Source organism: Alternaria arborescens (genome assembly GCF_004154835.1).
Source record: "Alternaria arborescens strain FERA 675 chromosome Unknown contig_44, whole genome shotgun sequence".
Taxonomy (NCBI): domain Eukaryota; kingdom Fungi; phylum Ascomycota; class Dothideomycetes; order Pleosporales; family Pleosporaceae; genus Alternaria; species Alternaria arborescens.
The window spans coordinates 74494-92035 of record NW_021167899.1 but is presented as its reverse complement, the minus strand read 5'-3'; the positions used below and the strand labels follow the sequence as shown (position 1 = coordinate 92035).

The 17542-nt window shown below is 50.2% G+C and overlaps 7 protein-coding genes across 7 annotated transcripts; 4 read left to right on the top strand and 3 right to left on the bottom strand.

Moving 5' to 3' along the window:
- Positions 1-77: 77 nt before the first annotated feature.
- Positions 78-2205, top strand: AA0111_g11140 (ATP-dependent RNA helicase; the record flags this gene model as incomplete). The annotated part of the gene is made up of 2 exons (XM_028644972.1): positions 78-442; positions 492-2205. 2 exons carry the CDS (start codon positions 78-80, stop codon positions 2203-2205), a joined length of 2079 nt encoding a protein of 692 aa, XP_028501289.1.
- A 1173-nt stretch (positions 2206-3378) lies between these two features.
- Positions 3379-4554, bottom strand: AA0111_g11139 (hypothetical protein; the record flags this gene model as incomplete). The annotated part of the gene is made up of 2 exons (XM_028644970.1): positions 3379-3705; positions 3865-4554. The coding sequence occupies 2 exons, from the start codon at positions 4552-4554 to the stop codon at positions 3379-3381; spliced, it is 1017 nt and encodes a 338-aa protein (XP_028501279.1).
- A 2384-nt stretch (positions 4555-6938) lies between these two features.
- AA0111_g11138 (hypothetical protein) lies at positions 6939-7448 on the top strand (the record flags this gene model as incomplete). Its single annotated transcript, XM_028644969.1, has 1 exon — positions 6939-7448. The coding sequence occupies one exon, from the start codon at positions 6939-6941 to the stop codon at positions 7446-7448; it is 510 nt and encodes a 169-aa protein (XP_028501280.1).
- A 473-nt stretch (positions 7449-7921) lies between these two features.
- Positions 7922-8332, top strand: AA0111_g11137 (hypothetical protein; the record flags this gene model as incomplete). The annotated part of the gene is made up of 1 exon (XM_028644968.1): positions 7922-8332. The coding sequence occupies one exon, from the start codon at positions 7922-7924 to the stop codon at positions 8330-8332; it is 411 nt and encodes a 136-aa protein (XP_028501245.1).
- Positions 8333-8667: 335 nt separating this feature from the next.
- AA0111_g11136 (hypothetical protein) lies at positions 8668-9415 on the bottom strand (the record flags this gene model as incomplete). Its single annotated transcript, XM_028644967.1, has 2 exons — positions 8668-9117; positions 9206-9415. 2 exons carry the CDS (start codon positions 9413-9415, stop codon positions 8668-8670), a joined length of 660 nt encoding a protein of 219 aa, XP_028501246.1.
- A 375-nt stretch (positions 9416-9790) lies between these two features.
- On the bottom strand, positions 9791-10896 carry AA0111_g11135 (hypothetical protein; the record flags this gene model as incomplete). The annotated part of the gene is made up of 3 exons (XM_028644966.1): positions 9791-10305; positions 10360-10602; positions 10677-10896. 3 exons carry the CDS (start codon positions 10894-10896, stop codon positions 9791-9793), a joined length of 978 nt encoding a protein of 325 aa, XP_028501243.1.
- Positions 10897-16753: 5857 nt separating this feature from the next.
- AA0111_g11134 (hypothetical protein) lies at positions 16754-17528 on the top strand (the record flags this gene model as incomplete). Its single annotated transcript, XM_028644965.1, has 2 exons — positions 16754-17020; positions 17067-17528. 2 exons carry the CDS (start codon positions 16754-16756, stop codon positions 17526-17528), a joined length of 729 nt encoding a protein of 242 aa, XP_028501244.1.
- Between the last annotated feature and the right edge of the window lie 14 nt (positions 17529-17542).

Below are 17542 nucleotides of genomic sequence, written 5' to 3'. Positions count from 1 at the left end.
ATATAATCTCTCTTGCTCATTCCAATCGTTACAGATACCCTCTGTCACGAGCAAGTGTATAATATTGCCCGCACATCATGTTCGGCGCAGTGAGAAGATGTCCCGCGACGCTCGCGAGGAATCTTGCCTCAGTCTCTACTAGAACTCTCCGCACACCCCTCACCCACAACTCGAGCGTTCTGAGGATACCACTGCAATCAGCGCGCCTTCAGAATGTCTCGTTCGCCGGCTTCCACAACAGCGCCACAAGGTGGCAACAAGAGGCTCAAGAGGCACAACAGAGCATCGAGGAAGATGGCCCCGTCACAGAGTTCAAGGATTTGGCCACACGCGGACTCGTCCATCCCAACCTCATCAGAACTATCACGAACCAGATGAAGCTCACGACCATGACGGACGTGCAGACCAGGACCATCAACGAAGCCCTGAGCGGGGTTGACATGTAAGACTCTTCGCCGACCCCCGTCTTACGATATACTAACACATTATAGTATCGCACAAGCAAAGACCGGTACCGGTAAAACGCTCGGTTTCCTCGTCCCCGTCATCCAACGAATCATTGCGAACGCCCCCGAGCTCGGCGAGAAGCCCAGAGGATACAAGCGTGCGAGACCCGATGACATTCGGGCCATTATCATCTCACCTACCCGAGAACTTGCAGAGCAAATCGCTGTCGAGGCTAAGAAGGTGACTTCCGGTACCGGCATTGTCACACAAGTTGCAGTCGGTGGCACTCAGAAGAGGGCTATGCTTCAGAAGACACAGCGTGAAGGATGCCACCTGATGATTGCGACTCCCGGACGACTTTTCGACATCCTTTCAGATCCATACTCTGGCGTCAAGGCCCCCAAATTGAGCGCATTGGTCATGGACGAGGCCGATCGCCTGATGGACGACGGGTTCTCCAAGGAGATTGACGAGATCAAGAACTTCCTGCCCGACCCAGCTGAAGTCGAACGCCAAAACCTCATGTTCTCCGCTACTATTCCCCGCGAGGTTGTCGGCCTTGTCCGCGCGACTATGCGACCCGGCTTCCACTTCGCAAAGTGTGTGGATGAAAACGAAGAACCAACGCACCAGCGTATCCCGCAGAAATACGTCAATCTCGCCGGTTTCGAGAACATCATGCCTGCGCTGTACGAGCTCGTTCTGCAATCGCAACAGAAAGCTCAATCTGGCGAAAGCCGTCCATTCAAGGCCATTATTTACTTCAACAGCACCGCTGAAGTCACATTGGCAGCATCGGTTTTCTACAAGCTCGGTGGCGGTTTCAAGCGCAATACCCCTCTGTCTGGCCTCCGCGCCTATGAGATCCACGCCAAGCTCACCCAAGCGCAACGTACAAGGGCAGCAGATGATTTCCGCTTCGCAAAGTCCGGCATTCTCTTCTCCTCTGACGTAACAGCTCGTGGCATGGACTTCCCCGAGGTCACTCACGTCATCCAAATTGGTCTTCCCCGTGAACGCGACTCCTACATTCACCGTCTCGGTCGTACAGGCCGTGCCGGAAAGGAGGGTGAGGGCTGGCTCTTCCTAACGCCCTTCGAGAAGCACGAGGTCCGCCGCCGTCTCAACAATCTGCCCCTCCAAGATGGAACCCACACGCTCGAGACTGCGACGGTTGATATGACACAAACAGCTGAGATGCCTGAGGACGTTGCGAAGATTCTATCTGACACTGTCGAGGCACACAAGAAGGTCTACCCTGACCAACTTGACGCCGCATTCCGTGGCCTCTTTGGAAGCTTTCAGTGGTATGGTGACAAGCAGGGTCTGCTGGAAGGTGCGAACCGTTTAGCAGAGTTCGGTTGGGGTATGCCTTCGCCACCACCACCGCCTGCTAGCCTCTACATGGGAGGTCGTGGACGTGGCGGCGGCGGCCGTAGCGGTGGTCGTGGCGGATTCGGAGGCGGCAGGGGAGGCGGAGGTGGCTTCGGTGGTGACAGGGGTGGTGACAGGAGAGGCGGCGGCGGCGGATACGACCGTAGTTCGTACGGTGCTGAACGTAGTGGCCGAAGCGGAGGATTTGGTGGCAACCGAGGTGGTGACAGTGGCGGCTTTGGCGGCGACAGGAGAGGAGGTGGTGGTTTTGGGGGTGACCGGAGAGGCGGCGGTGGCTTCGGTGGTGACAGGGGCGGTGACAGGAGAGGAGGAGGCGGCTTTGGTGGTGACCGACCAAGGAGGGAGCCAGCCTCACCCTTTTAAGCCTTTCTCACGGGAGTCTGACGTCTTCTAGCCGCCCTTTTTCTTTTCCCTTTCTTGTACTATATACCTGTATACCCCCCCTACGAGCTTGGAAGAATGAGGGATGACGGACATGGTCATTTGCATTGGGCGGCGTTTTAGCGGTAAGATTGGGGGTTTTTTAGCAACCTCTTATCACATATCCCGCTCAAAGAGAGTAGTCTCATGTTGTAACGAAAACCAATCTCCATTCATATACTTTTGGAGTTACCCGGAGAGTCTAGTTAGGGTTAGGAAAAAGGTTGAGTAGTCTTCTTTTTTTTTGCTCTATTCACGTTGGTAAATCTTCCTTGTCTTGTCTTCGCCCTTTTGATCATCTGTCTCTACTGTGTTACTACCCTTCTTTATGGTGTCACTTTATCGTGCTCACTCTGCAAGCCTTTCAGCACTATGTTGGACGGGAGCAAAATGTCGCATGAGCAGCCTTCTTAATCTGATCTCTTAGTCCGCCGATGAATTTGAAACCCCCTGCAAAACTATCCAGCACCTTTACAGCCGTACCGGCGCTTTCCTCGCATTGTGATTGTATAGAACCCTGCATTACGCCAGAAGGACTCATCATCTGTGTCGTCAATCGTGGCTGTGACCGTGGCTGTGGCCGTGGCCCTAACTGCGAGGACGGATGCAACTGGGCCTGCGATTGGGATTGTGGTACTTGGTGTTCAAAGTGGAATATCATCATCATTGTGTAACTCGCCAAGGCTGCTGAACAAATCTGTGGAGCTGCACATGTGCCCAGGGAGACGAGGTGGGATAGCGAGGTTGTGATCGTGGTGGCTGAGTCGAGGCAGGTGGTTAGTGCGTGGTGGGTCGAGAAGGGGAAGATTTGGGTGGTTGGAAGTGTTTCATGATGAGAAATTGGAGTTGTGGTCGACTGTCGACGACTTTGACGGATACCGGGGTGGTTTGGATGCCCATGGTGGTTATTCGCTTGACAGTGCAAGTTCTGTGTGTTATCGTTGCTATCGCTGATGGTGTTAGTGACGCGATGGTGATGGCCTCGAGTCGTTGTAGTTGGCGAAAACTTCTGGAGGATGGTGGGGTGGTGCATGAAGGCGCGATATCTATGTAGTTTGATGCGTGCACTGTGTTTGAATCAGCGGCTGTATCACAGGAGGATACGATCAACTTTAGTTACCTGTGTAGTCGTATTCTTGCCATGGCGCGTAAGGATATGGCGAGTCTTTCTTCTGTGCGGTATGGCACGTCTTGACTTGATGATGGGGTGTCGGGTATTGCAGCTAGCTGGTGGGCGATGACTTTGTCTAGTAGGCGAATGTTTCGGTTGAAAGCTGGCACTTCGGACTCGGCGTCGTTGCCTTTCACCAATGCTACTAGAAGGAGAGTGGCAGCAACGAGAGTCTCTTCGGCGGAGATATATTGAGCCCAGATCTCCGAGTTACCCAAATTGGTAGGATGCAGTATACTGACGTTACGGATGTCGATCTTGTTTACTGGCGACTACAACATAGTCAGCTTTGGTCAAGATCGGTGTATAAGGTGTCTTGGTAGATACCGTACCGTACAGCTAACGATATTGGCGTTGTATACACACATCACACACATCCACCACGCTCTCCGCTGAGATTCGGCAAATGCTCCAACGTGTCCCCAACCTACAGACATAGCCTTAATCATGCTATGAGCTTTCTGTGCCAAACGCGTCATCTCTTCAATGTTGCCCCAGCGAAGATACTGATACAAGCTAAGGACACAGCATGCCAGTGGTACTTCTAACTGCTGAGGTACACGCGAATGGATTGCTGATGGTAGGACTGTATCCTGAGAGAGGGGAGAAGAAAGGGAGAATCGTTCAACTAAGTCTGTTGCTCGCTGGTATAAAACTTGGAAGAAGTTTCCATCGTTGACAGCACTTGGTGGTTGCAATGTATCTGTTAGATACAGAACTGAAGACAGAGCTAGGATCAGAGGTGACGAAGTTTCTGAGAGAAACGAGCCACTACTGCTGACATCCTCTTCTGAAGAGTCAATTCTCGGTTCCTCTATCGGTGGAGGCAGGATTGGGAATACAGGATGTATGTGCTTGTAATAAGCTCCAAGGATCTGGGCATCGGAGTGATACGGCTGTTGGTAGACAGGCTGAGACTCCCCCAGTACCAAATCAGTAGGATCGAAGGAGCCAACTCGTGGAAATGACGGTATCCTAAACATCTCAGCAAAGAAGCTATCCAGTTCCGCGTCCGTACTACCGCCGAACATTCCCTCGAACTGGAAGGAGTCTAGATCCCCACTAAACAATGGGGGAAGTAACCCGCCATAATAAGTCTCTCGAGGATACTCCGGGCCCATGTTGTCGGATATTTGACAATCGAACATACTAGGATCAGACGCGCCCCATGAGCCAAGAGCATTCATTGATGAATCCCTAGGCTCAGGAAAATTTACAGCTCTCGACGTAGTCTTCCGACCCCGTCGATTGGGTAGATACACGCATGTTGTGTTCTTACGTAGGCACTGCCGATAGCTATGTTAGTGGACTGTGCAGGGTGGCGGACAGAATTTTAGCTTACGCGACTACAAGGATTAGTACCACTACATTTCAATCGCGACGCCCTGCTGCTACAGGATCAGGAAAGGCAGTACATGAATTGTAGATTGTGTTCATCGCAGGTAGACATAGCGTGACTTGTGTCCCAGTTTTAACACTCCTCGGTCAGGATCATGACGTACCACGAGCTGCACGCTAGCTTGACGGGTGTAGGCTTCCTCTGAGCGTGCGACATGTCGCGATCATTCCAGCACTATCCAAAGGAAATGGTAGTTGAAAATCGGATATCGCGTCAGGAACGGTGATCAAGATTGCCGCTTCTTGTTGGAGAAACTCGGTGTCTTGAAAGGTGGGGCCAGCTATTCTCGCACTAAATAAGGGCGCCAGAGACGAACCGTCACTTTTCTCCAATTCTCCAACAGCATACTCGGCAATGATGGCAGATGCAACCACGAAAACATTCTCATGCGCAACGTGTGATCGGCAATTTCGCAAGCTCGAACATTTACAACGACATACTCGAACGCGTATGTGAACATTTTTCAAATGTCTTGGTGTATCAATGTCTTGGTGTATCAATGTCTTGGCTGAGAGGATACAATATCATCCAGAGCAAAGGCTGATATATGGCTGATATAACCTGGTAGATACCAAAGAAAAGCCGTATCACTGTGATTGCGGGCTGTCGTTTGCTAGAAAAGACCTGCTCAAACGTCATAGGCGACTTGCTCATGCCGCATCGGACGAAGCTGGCCAGAGTGGTGCTGCCATACCTCCAAGTGAAGCATTGCCGCTTCCTCCTGAGTATCACCACCTTGGTTAGTGTATTCAAGCTATAACATCGAATGCTTAACTGACGCTTCAGGCACGTCCTTACCCTCCCCACCAGCACAAGAAAGGGGTTTGAAGCAATTCGAGACTTTCCTTTCCCAAAGTAGTCTCCAAGATATGGCTGATCGGCATGAATCAAACAACGAACGTCTTGACAATGCGCCCGAAGATTCCAACTTCTTCACCCCGCCGACAAGGACTGGACCACTGTCAACGCATTCTAACACTAATCCGAGTGGCTCATCCGCCATCTCGTCCAATACGACAGACAGTATGTGGCAGGAGTACCAGGAGAGAGAGCCAAAGTTTGTACCACCGTCTACTCAAGCTTGCCAGCGATATCGACAATCCTTCCACTTCCACACCAATTCAGCCTTGATTCATCCCACCATGGAACTCACAAGCATGGAATTCGCCTTGCGCACTGCTATGTTTGCATTGGGAGCGTTACATCTTCTCGAGTACAAAAGCGCAAGAGCACTGTTCTCAGCAAGTAAAAGCGCAGCTCTACATACGTGGACAACGGAATCACCTGAACGGCATGTTTACAATTTTCCAGAGCGGCATCGAAGAGTCGTGCTAACCCATTCTCAGTTTATCCTGGCAGTTGACAAGCGCGTTTGTGCTACTTATTGATTTCATCACGATCGAGTTACCTGCAAACACCATGGACGAGCTTCGCCGATTTCACTATGCACTTCAGCTATGTCTTGAAGTCGGTGCCAAGAATGTCGAATCATCACCGTCGACATCATATTCACAATGGCTGATCGAGGAGTTGGAGAGAAGGAGCCAAGCCTTCGGTGCCTGTGCCATAGCGATACACAGTTTTGTTTTTGATTCCTCTATCATGGCATGGCCTGCTAACGTTCGTTTTCGATTTCCATGTTTAGCGGATAGCTGGGAGACGTTGCGACACGCAGATCTTGACCGCAACAACACGTCCCGACCTTTGCAAGGTGAACACATCTTGGAATTCATCAACCAACTACTAGGGATACCGTACGACGGACGTGCTACTATGCTCAGCAGTCTAGACATATTTCAAGTTTTTGTAATGCTCGCGTTCCTCACCCATCACCTCTGTGTGAGCAGAGAAGCGAGAGCGCTTTTCAGGGCTCATGATGACATATCGAAGGAAGAAGCAAGATACAAGTGAGTGGCTTCCCTGAGATACAGTTTGTTTGCGCTGCAATTACTCATCCGAACAATCAGAGATGCTATAGCGCTCACCGGAGCTCGCGTAAGATTCGCTTCGATGACAGAAACCAATAAATTCCAACGTCAAAGACAAAAGACGGAAAGTCTTGTGCATCTTGAAAGTATCAGACATTGGTTGGTGATAGATTCGGCTATGTACAAGACTGAGGAGGCGGCAGAGATGCTACTATACCTTCATGATCAGCAATATGTTTTCCCGGAATCACTGAGCGACGATGTGCTCTTGTGTGACGTGGGCGCCTCGGTCCATCTCTTCGAGGATCCTGCAAATACCGGCTTCGCATTCTTCCTTCGCTACCACGCTAATACTTGGACACTGTGGAATGTACTCTTGATATTCGAATCTGCTCTGTTTCTATGTGCATGGACCAAGAAAGCGGCAGTCGAGAGTAGTGGCAATCAAGCCTGTCAGGTCATCATCGAGGATCTCAGGGGAGCTCTATCGATGGCGTGGTCCTCTTTGGATGTTTCGGATGGCCAGCCGGATTTTACGAACACGAAGGTACTCGCAAAGTCTGTCTTGCTATACTGGAGCCGTGTGCTGGTAAGTTTGAGTGAGAAGCCGTTTGCACGTACGCTTGGGCAGGCTCTCGGCCAATACGCACGGTCTATAGGCACCGAAGAAGATACTATGATGGAGTAGACCAAGTGGACATCATAGCTTCCCAGAGATGGTCACGCGATACCAGGAAATGCAGAATAAAACTGGATCGGCACTGCAGAATTCTAGCATCTCTCACGGTGTCTATCTCCAACTTCTCGGGCCGACTTCTCCAACGACGAGCATTCTGCATCACCGATAGAGATAATCTGATGGCACGAAGACTAAGGGACGGATTGGCCACCTAGTGGGACTAAATAACGTCGACCTTGATCTCAAATTAAGCAATATAAAAGAAGGTGTCGCTCTGGTTGCTCGATCGCAGGATAACTGTTCTCAACACCACCTGGACAAACACTTTGATCTTTTTTTTTTGAACGTCGACATCACACCGTTACATACATATCTCGGTCTGCTCGTTCATTAACCCAAGTAGGTACCTTGCTCCCAATTCGCAAGTAGCAAGAATCTCCTGACATACTCCAGTTCAACCATCCACCTTTTCCAACCTCGTCATGTCCTCCCTGACTTACACCAACCCTCCCGGCGCCTCCCAAAAATTCTCAGACGAAAGCCACTTCTCCATGGCCGTCGCCCTGCCGAACGGTATCATTAAATGTTCGGGCCAGGGCGGCTGGGACCCCACCACCGGCGCCCTCGATGCCAACAACAGCGACGAGCAAATAGCCATCGCAATGAAGAACGTCGACCTAGTGTTGAAAGCCGCGGGACTACGTGGCTGGGAAGATGTGTACCATTTGAGGAGCTACCACACTGATATTCGATCAAGTTGGGATCCGCTAGTCAAGGCACTCAAGGAGAGGATCCCGGGGCATCGGCCATGTTGGACGGCGGTTGCGGTGCCGCATTTGGCATTTCCGCAGATGCTCATTGAGTTGGAGGTCGAGGCTATCAAGCAGGGATAGATAGGCTATTTTGCGCCTGTCTTTTCTTTCGCAATGTGTATATCCTTGATGTATGCGGACTGGCTGCACCTATAGCAATGTATAAGCCGACGACTAGACGTTGAAACACTGTTAGTCGGGGGCCATTAAAGGCAGAGAACACGTGAGCTGTTGTGAACAAGTTTTGAAATCTGGATATGTCCTACCAACGCCGCTCCAGTCGTGTGTGAAGTATGCAGTCCATAAAGCTTCCATGCTCGTATCGTACCCATCCATACACACCGGGTCGCCAAGATCTCTCTTTTAACCAAAACGCTCTCAGCCCTCCAAACCGCCCAAAGTCACTGCGCAATACTCTAGATGAGATGCTTGCTCCTGAAGTAGGCACGAAGGTACACAACCTGCCAAGCCCCAAGCCCAACAAGCATACCCATGGTACCCAACGCAAACCACTTGACCCTCTCATTAGTGCTCTCATTGGTATCCCTAAGCTTCTGCTCGCGACTCCTCAGGTAATCCATCTCGGTGACAATCTCTCCAACAACCTCCTCGATCCTCCTGAGCTCCGCCTCAACGGGCTTCAGCTTGTCGGCGGCTCCAATGGCATTCCAGTCCTTGGCATCGGCGCCAATGTCAATGTCGAGCTCGACGTGGCGCGGGGTGATGGACTTGGAGGAGCCGGACGAGGTGAAGATGTTTTCGAAGCAGACGTCAAAGGCAGAGTCGGCGTGCGAGGTGAAGGCGTAGCGGTTCTCGCCTACGACGTCTTTGGGACGGTGGTAGTCGTTGCCCATTGCGTCGCGGATCTAATTGGGCATTGTCAGTATATATCCTTCTCGTGTCCGCATTGCTCGCATGCAAGCATTGGTGTTGAATCTTGTCGTTGCAACGTACATGCATATCCACCCTCTGTCCATCCCCCCGATATCCGTCCATAATCACCGTGACAACAACCAATTGCTCCCTCGCGACAAAGTTCCTAATGCATCGCTCGTACTTGGCTGAGTCGTGTGCTGCTACGGGGTGGAGATCGAATTTGAGGGCTGCTGTGAGGGGGAGGAGGGCGAGCAGCACGCAGCTGAGGAGACGTGCTAACCGGTCCATGGTGAAAGAGTCGTGTTTGTAGAGCTGCAGCGCTTGCAGGCTCGAGTTGTTTCGCGCTCTTGCGTGGCTTTGGGAAATGTACAGCTGTCGCGAGGGATGCGCGGAAGGACAGATGGTCCGATTGTAAGCTAGCGTTGAGTGGGGAAGGCGCGTGCGGACCCTGAGCGGCCATTGGCAGGAGCGTAGCGTGCGCTCTCCATCATCACTTTTTACACTGCTAGGGCAGAAAGCATCACCACTTTCACAAAGTCATATCAAGCAGAATTGGAAGAAACAAATACATCATACTCGTCATAATTCGTTAACCTTGACGCCAGACTTGTCGCTGAGAATGCTTGAACCGTACGGTAGACTACACGTCGCCTGACAGCCCTTTTACCAGGCGGTAGTACCACCATCCAGCTTCAGATCATGCCCAGTCATGTAGCTGCTTGCCTTGCTCAACATAAACAATCCCGCAGCCTTGTACTCTTCCGGAGTGCTGAGCCGACCCAGCATACTGTTATTCTCCCATTCCTCGCGGTTTGCCTCGCCCTTGTCGAAGTTGGCCTGCACCATCGGTGTAACAATGTGACCGGGGCTCAAAGAATTGACTCGGATACCGCCTGAGCCGTCTGGATTCTTCCTTCCCCACTCCATGGCTAGGTTCCGTGCTAGCTGTACCACGGCTGCCTTGGACGAGTTGTAGACAGGTGCGATGAAACCGCGGTTGGCGATGGTTCCGCTCATGCTTGCGACAAGGCAGATCGATCCCTGGATCTTGTATTGCATCATCTGGCGGGCGCATTCTCGTGCTGCTAGGAACACGCCAGTGTAGTTGACGTCTAGCATCTTTTGAATGTCTTTCTTCTGGAACTCGATAGCCGGCGTTACTTGTTGGATGCCGGCGGCTGTAGAGTGAAATGATCAGTATGTTACGTCTAACAGCATTGACTGACACGTACCTGCAATAAGACCATCGAGCCGTTGATGCTTCGATGCAATATCCTCGATGCACTTCCGCATCGCCTCCTCGTGCGTCACATCCACGTTATGGTACTCTAGACTGGCACCGTGATTGCTCTTGAGCCGTGTCTGGGCCTCTTGGAACACTTGGGGAGGCTCTGGCAGCCGGTCAAGACAGTACACCTTGCCACCAGCTTCTACGAGCCCTTCAGCCATGCATAGTCCTAGTCCACGACCTCCACCTGTTTATTCGTTAACACGGGCTACAAAGGCGTAATATTTGCTCTGCACAAGGGAGGAGGACGGCATGCTGCACCTGTAACCACGAACACTTTCCCGTCGAGGTCGAACTGGCTGAATCTCTTTTCTCCGACACTCTCAGCCTTTTCGTATGGAACTTGGGGGTAGGTTGCTTCTTGGTGTGATGCGAGGGTTCGGCGTTGGAGCGGAGCTGTGAAAGGCTGAAAGCGGAACGCAGGCGGAGCTGGGCGTACGAATCGGCGAAGCAGCATCCTTGAGGAGCGAAGAGACGCCATGGTCGTTGTCGCTTTCTTGTTTGATGATGCAAATCGTACAGAAGATGAAATGAGGACAGAGAGAAAGAGAGAATGGTATCATTGTCTCGCAGCAAGATTCGGGGCGTTCACAAGCTGACATGTATACGTTGCACAGCAGGCATGATGTAATTACAGCTCATACGCGTACCTCCCCCTTCCTTCACCTTGGCTTCCTTCCAAAGCATCGTGACTTCCGCGGCCATCCCGCCTCTCAATTCGTTGAGAAGCTATACGAAACCGCTGCAGCTGATCAGGGCCAAATCCTGGCAGCAAGCGCGTGACGACAGACACGGCACGAGATTTGGCAACGATTAGCTTACTTGACTCGCCACGCAAGACAAGAAGCAGCATCTCACGATGTTCGCACGCACATGTAGGCACGGCTGGCTGCGCGAGCTGAGTGGGTCCTGCCATGTTGCTAGCTTGCATCCGGCATCCGGAATGCGGGGCAGTGGAGCCACAGGGCTGGGCACTGGTAGGTCTGATTGGGTGTTGCGGCTGGGCTGATTGGCTGCGGAGGGTGCCGCCAACACGACAGAAGTACATCATCCTGAGCGAACATCGGATTTCCGGTTCATGTTGCATTATCTTAGATGGGGAATGCAAATTTTCCCATGATAATATCCTGGTAGGTTAGTGGTGGCAGCGGGGATGTAACTACCCGATAGCATGAACGTCAGGTTTGCGCCATGTCCCTTGCTTTTCCCTGTTACGTTACGGACACAAATAGCAAGAACAGTTCAACAAGCGACAGGTGTTCTATGCTAGTAGCAGGAGTTCCTTCTGTGGGTTTGCAGCTACCCACTGCGGTATTCCAATACCATGCACAACACCGACACGTCGTGCTAGACCTCGCCAACGCTCGATGATGATGCCACTAAGTTTGTTTTCCTCTGCAATCCGCCAGGGCTCCCGCCAACCCTCACATCTAACGCCTTCATAGTGAGAAATCCCACGAGTGATCGCGACTAGAGCTACTTCGAGTTCCACGCTCGCCTGTTCCTTAAATCTTGCTCCGATCATAGGACAATCGATATGTACCTCGGGGAGAACACCGTATTCAGTTGGGAACGACAATTTCAGGGGCGCAACATGAGTCCAGAATATGAGTAATGTTTGTAAGCTCTCGTCACGTGGGATGTGGAAGAGCGGCGCTTCTTCGACACTAGGCTCGGTGGGAAGAGACGGTGCAGATGTGAGATGATTGTAAAACTCGATAGAGCGGGTACAGTATCCCTCGAAGCCGTTGTTGATATCGAGTTGGCCCAGAAGAAGGACAGGATTTCTATGTCCAGTGCATAAATATATCTGCACAAGCGTCCAGTAGCCACGACGCTGCGCATTGCTGTGACCACCGTCATCGAATACAATCCTTGAACAGCCGAAGTCGGGTTTCCAGCCAATCCAAGACCAGGAAGGAAATCCGCTCCGCCGGCTTAGTGGGCCGTATTCGGTCTCTACCGACAAGAATAACGCTCTTGCAAACAAACGGTGCGGCAATCCCGCTATAAAGTAGCCTAGTGAATCAGACTGTGCGTTGATGATCCCAGAGAACGCATTGAGTACATCAGTATTGTAAGTCAAGCTTCTTCCGATATAGAAGCTGAGTAGCTGAAGATAATTCTCTTCATACTGCTCTATAAGCTCGAGTAATGTTGTATCCTTGCGCGGCAGTTTGTGCAGGAAGCCGCAAATTTGAATACTGGACTCCTGATGTAGACTAGGTTGCTGCATCGATGGAAGCGTTCTATAAAAGTCGTCACCAAGGGATATACTCTCGCACGCAACACCATTTGAACAGTAGAAGACTACTTCTTCGGAAATGAACAGGGGGATTCGATGCGAAAGCGCGAGCTCTTGGAATGTCCTAGAAGAAGGACGAGTGCACTTAGTACTACGTTGAAATAGAGGTGATAAGTCTCCACTCACCAGCCACGGGACGACCACCTAGAGGTTGAGAAGTTTTCATCCATCCTTCTGTAAACGTCGTTGTCATCGACCAAGTACGAAACTCCATCTACAATACAGCTTGGCTCGACTGGAGTAAATGGTGTGGACACTCCAGACAGACCCAGATTAAAGTTTTGATCGAGCGGCCTTTGGTCAGAACTTGTTTGTTTTTCTGCTGCTTGAACGATGGTTATGTAGGCGTTCGAGTAGACAGAGTCCATATTTCGGATCTGAGACATCTTGCCGTGTTCGTCGTCCTGGATGATGCAGAGTGCATCTACCCACAGATATGGGATATCTGCCTCCAGACACACCTCGATCGCATCGATAATTACCTTTCTAATTGTCACATTGGTACGATCCAGTGAACCGGGTTGTTTCAGGACTTCTACGCTCTCTCGTTTCAAACAATACTGTTCTTCTAGGCCCCAGGTATAGCTGAGTGCTGCATAGCGTACGTGCTGGTCTTGTTCTATAATACATCGCCTTTTAGTATCGATGAACCGAAGGTCTTTTAGCGCCGATATCGAGTGAATGGGGCTTGTAGTATGTTCATGCGTTTCATCACACCACTTCAGCCATCCTCTCACAAGATCGAAATTGACGTTTGTGCCCACCCGGCGCTTCTTCAAGCAACAATGTGGTAAATCATTGAGTTGATGAGGCATCTCTTTGATGAAAGGGCGAATGCAACATGAAGTTGAGGTCTCTAGATCTGGAGGTTCGTGCGCCGATAGGTAAACCTTGATACCGTTGGTTGCAGACCCTGCATCCGTCTCAAATTCAGGCCAAGCCTGCCGTTCCTTTCATCAGTGATGGTAACACAAGACATACAATTACCATAAACTTACGACAATACATCGATGTTTTCCACCATCTTTGAACGCTGGACCGCCCTTGAGCAGGATGCTGAGAAACGCCGAATTGCTACTGTCGTTCAACTCGGGTAATACTTCTCCTGCTCTTTCTGCCTTACCCCACAATACGTTACAGAGCTGGCATTGGTGGATTTGGTCCCTTCGGAGTTGCCAGCGGAATCTAGGATCCTTCGCTAACCACTTTGCTTCTCGACGTGCCTCTGCTACAACTTCGAATTGAGACCAGACCACGTCATCTCGGACGTTTTCTAGATCGCGGTAGTCTAAGTCGAAACTGGACACTGACTGATATCCGTCATCCATCTGATATCTGTCACCGATTATTTGGCCCGCATTTCTACCTTCCTCATATATCCAATGGACGTCGCGCGTGTAAAAGTGTGTTCTCGACCAGTCGAAGCGAGCACAGTCTTTGCAGAGTTTATCTCGATGCATTCTGACGATCCGAGTGTGGAGTATTTGGTTAGCTCTTTCGAGCTCATAGTCCCAATCGTCGTCCAAGCCTTCATCCCCGTCTTTGTAACGGAGGTATCGAGGTATGTCGGCATATTCGGATGCCATGTCGATTCTGTATCAAGCGTGTGGGGGACATATGGAAGTGGCCTTGTCGTCATGCTTCTATCGAGTATGCAGGGTAAAGTGCGGGGCACTTGTGACGCCCAGACGACAGCCACCAGACGGCAACTTTCTGGTAGCTGAAATTCTCTTACGTTTCTAGCGGCGCTGTACATATGATAGCGAGAACATGGGTGTCAATTGTTTAGAACATGTAATTAGGTAGTGCGTTTGTTGGGTTGAAGTCGTTCAGTAGGAGACCTATCGCTACGGCTTGGAGCCAATCTAAACGCTGCCGTGAGGCGCGTAATGCCGCTGTAGTACCAAAAGCGCGTAGGGAGTTGTGGTATTATACAGTGCGTAGACAATCACTAACATGAGACCTAGAATGTAGAGTAGTTACGATGATAAGGGACAAGCGCAGTAATTGTATGTATTTCGAAAGTCATGATGTTGTAAAAGAGCAAAGTAGATTAACGTAGTTCACAAGCGAGTGACGCACCCAAGCGAGTGACGCACTTTTGCCAAGACCTCACTAAAACCACGACTGCGCACGATAGTGCAGCACCGTATAGAACTGTAATCAGAAATCGTAATAGACTATTCTACTCAGAATCTACTACTATATCTTGCTTGCATGTGCGCGAGTTGTGACTAGCCTCGCCGCAGCGTCTACAGCGTCTTTGCGACAGTTCGCCTACCTTAACGCGCACCCTCTTCTTCGCCTTCTTCCTATTGCTGCGCGCCCTAAACTCCTTTAGAGTTGTAAGTCGAAGACCTTCCTCTACTGTAAGGGTTCCCTCCTTCTGTACTTGCTTTCTTTTATACAATTTACGTCGCGTAGCGGCCTTGTTAGCTGCTTTAAGCTTAGCAATACGCTTTTGCGACAACACTAAAGCATGCGCTATTATCTCTGCGCCTTTAGAGAGGCTTTTTACCGCCTTAACTATTAAAGTAGGTAAGCTGTCTACATGCCTCTAAAACCTCTTAAGAACTAGCTTTGTTTAAGACTTTAACTCTAGGGTATTGCTTAGGGTTTGCGACTGCTAGGGACTGTCCTTAATAGTAGGTAATAGTAGAGTACGCAGGCAGACGTTAAGTATTGATATAACAGCGTCTAGATTAAATAGAACTAAGCTAGCGCCTTAGAAGCCTCCTAGGATATTGCTCTTTGTAATTAAGACGTTTTAAGCAGCAATAAAGCACAGCAAGAACTCTGTTTTAGTAATATAGGTAATCTTGTTGCGCATTAGCTTCTTAGCTTAGCACTTATACGCCTTCTTTAGTAGCGCAAAACAGCTAACGTTAAGTAGCTGCAGCAAGTGCGAGGAGTGTAGAGGTATATAGAGGGTAATTATCTTCTTCTCTTCGCAGAGCTAGTAGAAATTAATTAAGCTGTAGCTCTTGTGACTGTTAAGAACTAGCAGGCAGTAACTGCTAATAACTTTCTTCTTTGTATGCCTGTTAAAGTGCTCTAACTACTTAATACTAAGCTTGTTTGTTGTCTAGCTATTTTTAGAGACTGCAATTACCTAGTCTTAAGGTAGGTTTTCCTCTTTATACTAGGCGGAGAGGTAGTGCTTGCCTTAGAAGATAATAAAGGGTAGAATTACCTACTCTGTCGCGTCTATGCCTTAGATAGCTGTAACCTACTCTTAGTTGCCCTGCTAAATAGTTTTAGGCTGTCTTTAACAGTCTGCTGCTATAACTACTAAGCTAGTTAATATTACGCTTATTATAAAGCTAGTCTTATTAAAGTTGTACGTGTCTTTGTCTTAGATGCTGTACTTCGCCTTTGTATTCTATACTAGGCGGAACTAGCCTTAAATAACCTTAGGATCTTCGCAGAGGGCTCTACTATAGTCGTACTTTTAATTAAACTTAGTTTTAAGCTTAGAACGACAATTTACAAAGTTTGCAGCCTAGTTCTTGCTAACTAGCTTCTAATTGCGGATCTTGTTAAGGGCGGAAAGAGGCCTACTAACGAGTTTGCATTTGTCCTATATACAGAAGAAGAAAGATAAGAAAAGAAAGGTTCTCCTTGCGCGTACGACTTGCCTTTTGTAGGCCTTGCGCCTTACTGCCTTAGTCAGCGCTAAGCCGTACGTCATGTGACTAGAGCAGTCCGCTTAGTACGGCGTAGCCCCTTACAATACCCCCCCCCTAAGAATCGTACGCGACGCGTTGTTGTAAGAGAGTGTTTGCAACATGACGTCAGAGTCTGCAGTAAGTCCAACTTTCGTACGTGTGTGTTTGTTGTTGTTTGACCGCTCTAACAGTGAATGAGGATTCTTGTACGGATCTGGTCACCGTCGTTTGACCGCTTCTTGTGGTGAGAGGGGATTTCGGCGTCCTCTCCTAGGTATATAAGGCTGGCATCCCTCTCTTAAACTTTTTTTTCTTACACTAACTTCTCTGCTCCTTGTTAAGGCCTCTCATACGATATCTCAACAATGGCTGCTCCTGCTCGCGGTGTCTGGGCTGCTAATGGTTCTAACCACCTTGCTTTCGCTACTGGCGGCAATGCCGGCAGCACGTACGCCAACGCCGCGATTGACCTCCAGAACATTGCCCATCGCCTGCTCACTCGCAACTATCCTAACGCTGCTGTTGCGGTTGTCAACGTACAAGGTGGTATCAACATGAACGACTATTCTGTCTGGTACATCCTTGACAGGGACGTTGCTAATGAGCTACGTCGTGCGCTCTCAATGGCCTCCGTACGTTTGTCTTAACTCTTCTCTTACCTTGCTAACCTTTCAACAGCCTCCTATCCGCCGTGTCGCTGAGTTCTTTCTCCGTCCTGCCGGGAACTCACCGTACGACGCCTATTGGGGTCCGGGCAACATCGAGTATTCCCCTGTCGTCGCTCGTAGCACTATCCACGCTCGCCAAATCCTCACCGGACGCGACTCGTACGTCAAGGCTTTCGTCATCCATTCCCGTGGTGTCCTCAACCCTGCTGGCTGCCACAACAACTGCGCCCACGCCGTACGTGGTACTAAACCTTTTACTGCCTTTGCTGGTTGTGTCTCTATTCCTGGAGAGTGGAATGGCGCCTGCTCTAACTGCGTCTGGACTGAGCATGGTGCGCGCTGTGGTCTTGCCGGTCAAGGAGCGCCTAATGGCGGAGGAGGAGGAGCTCTTCCTGGTCCTCGTCCTCGTACGGGTGGTCGGGCGATTCGTGCTCCCTCTTCTGAGGAGGAGCTCGTCGATGCGGACGACTAGGTTTTCGCTGCTGG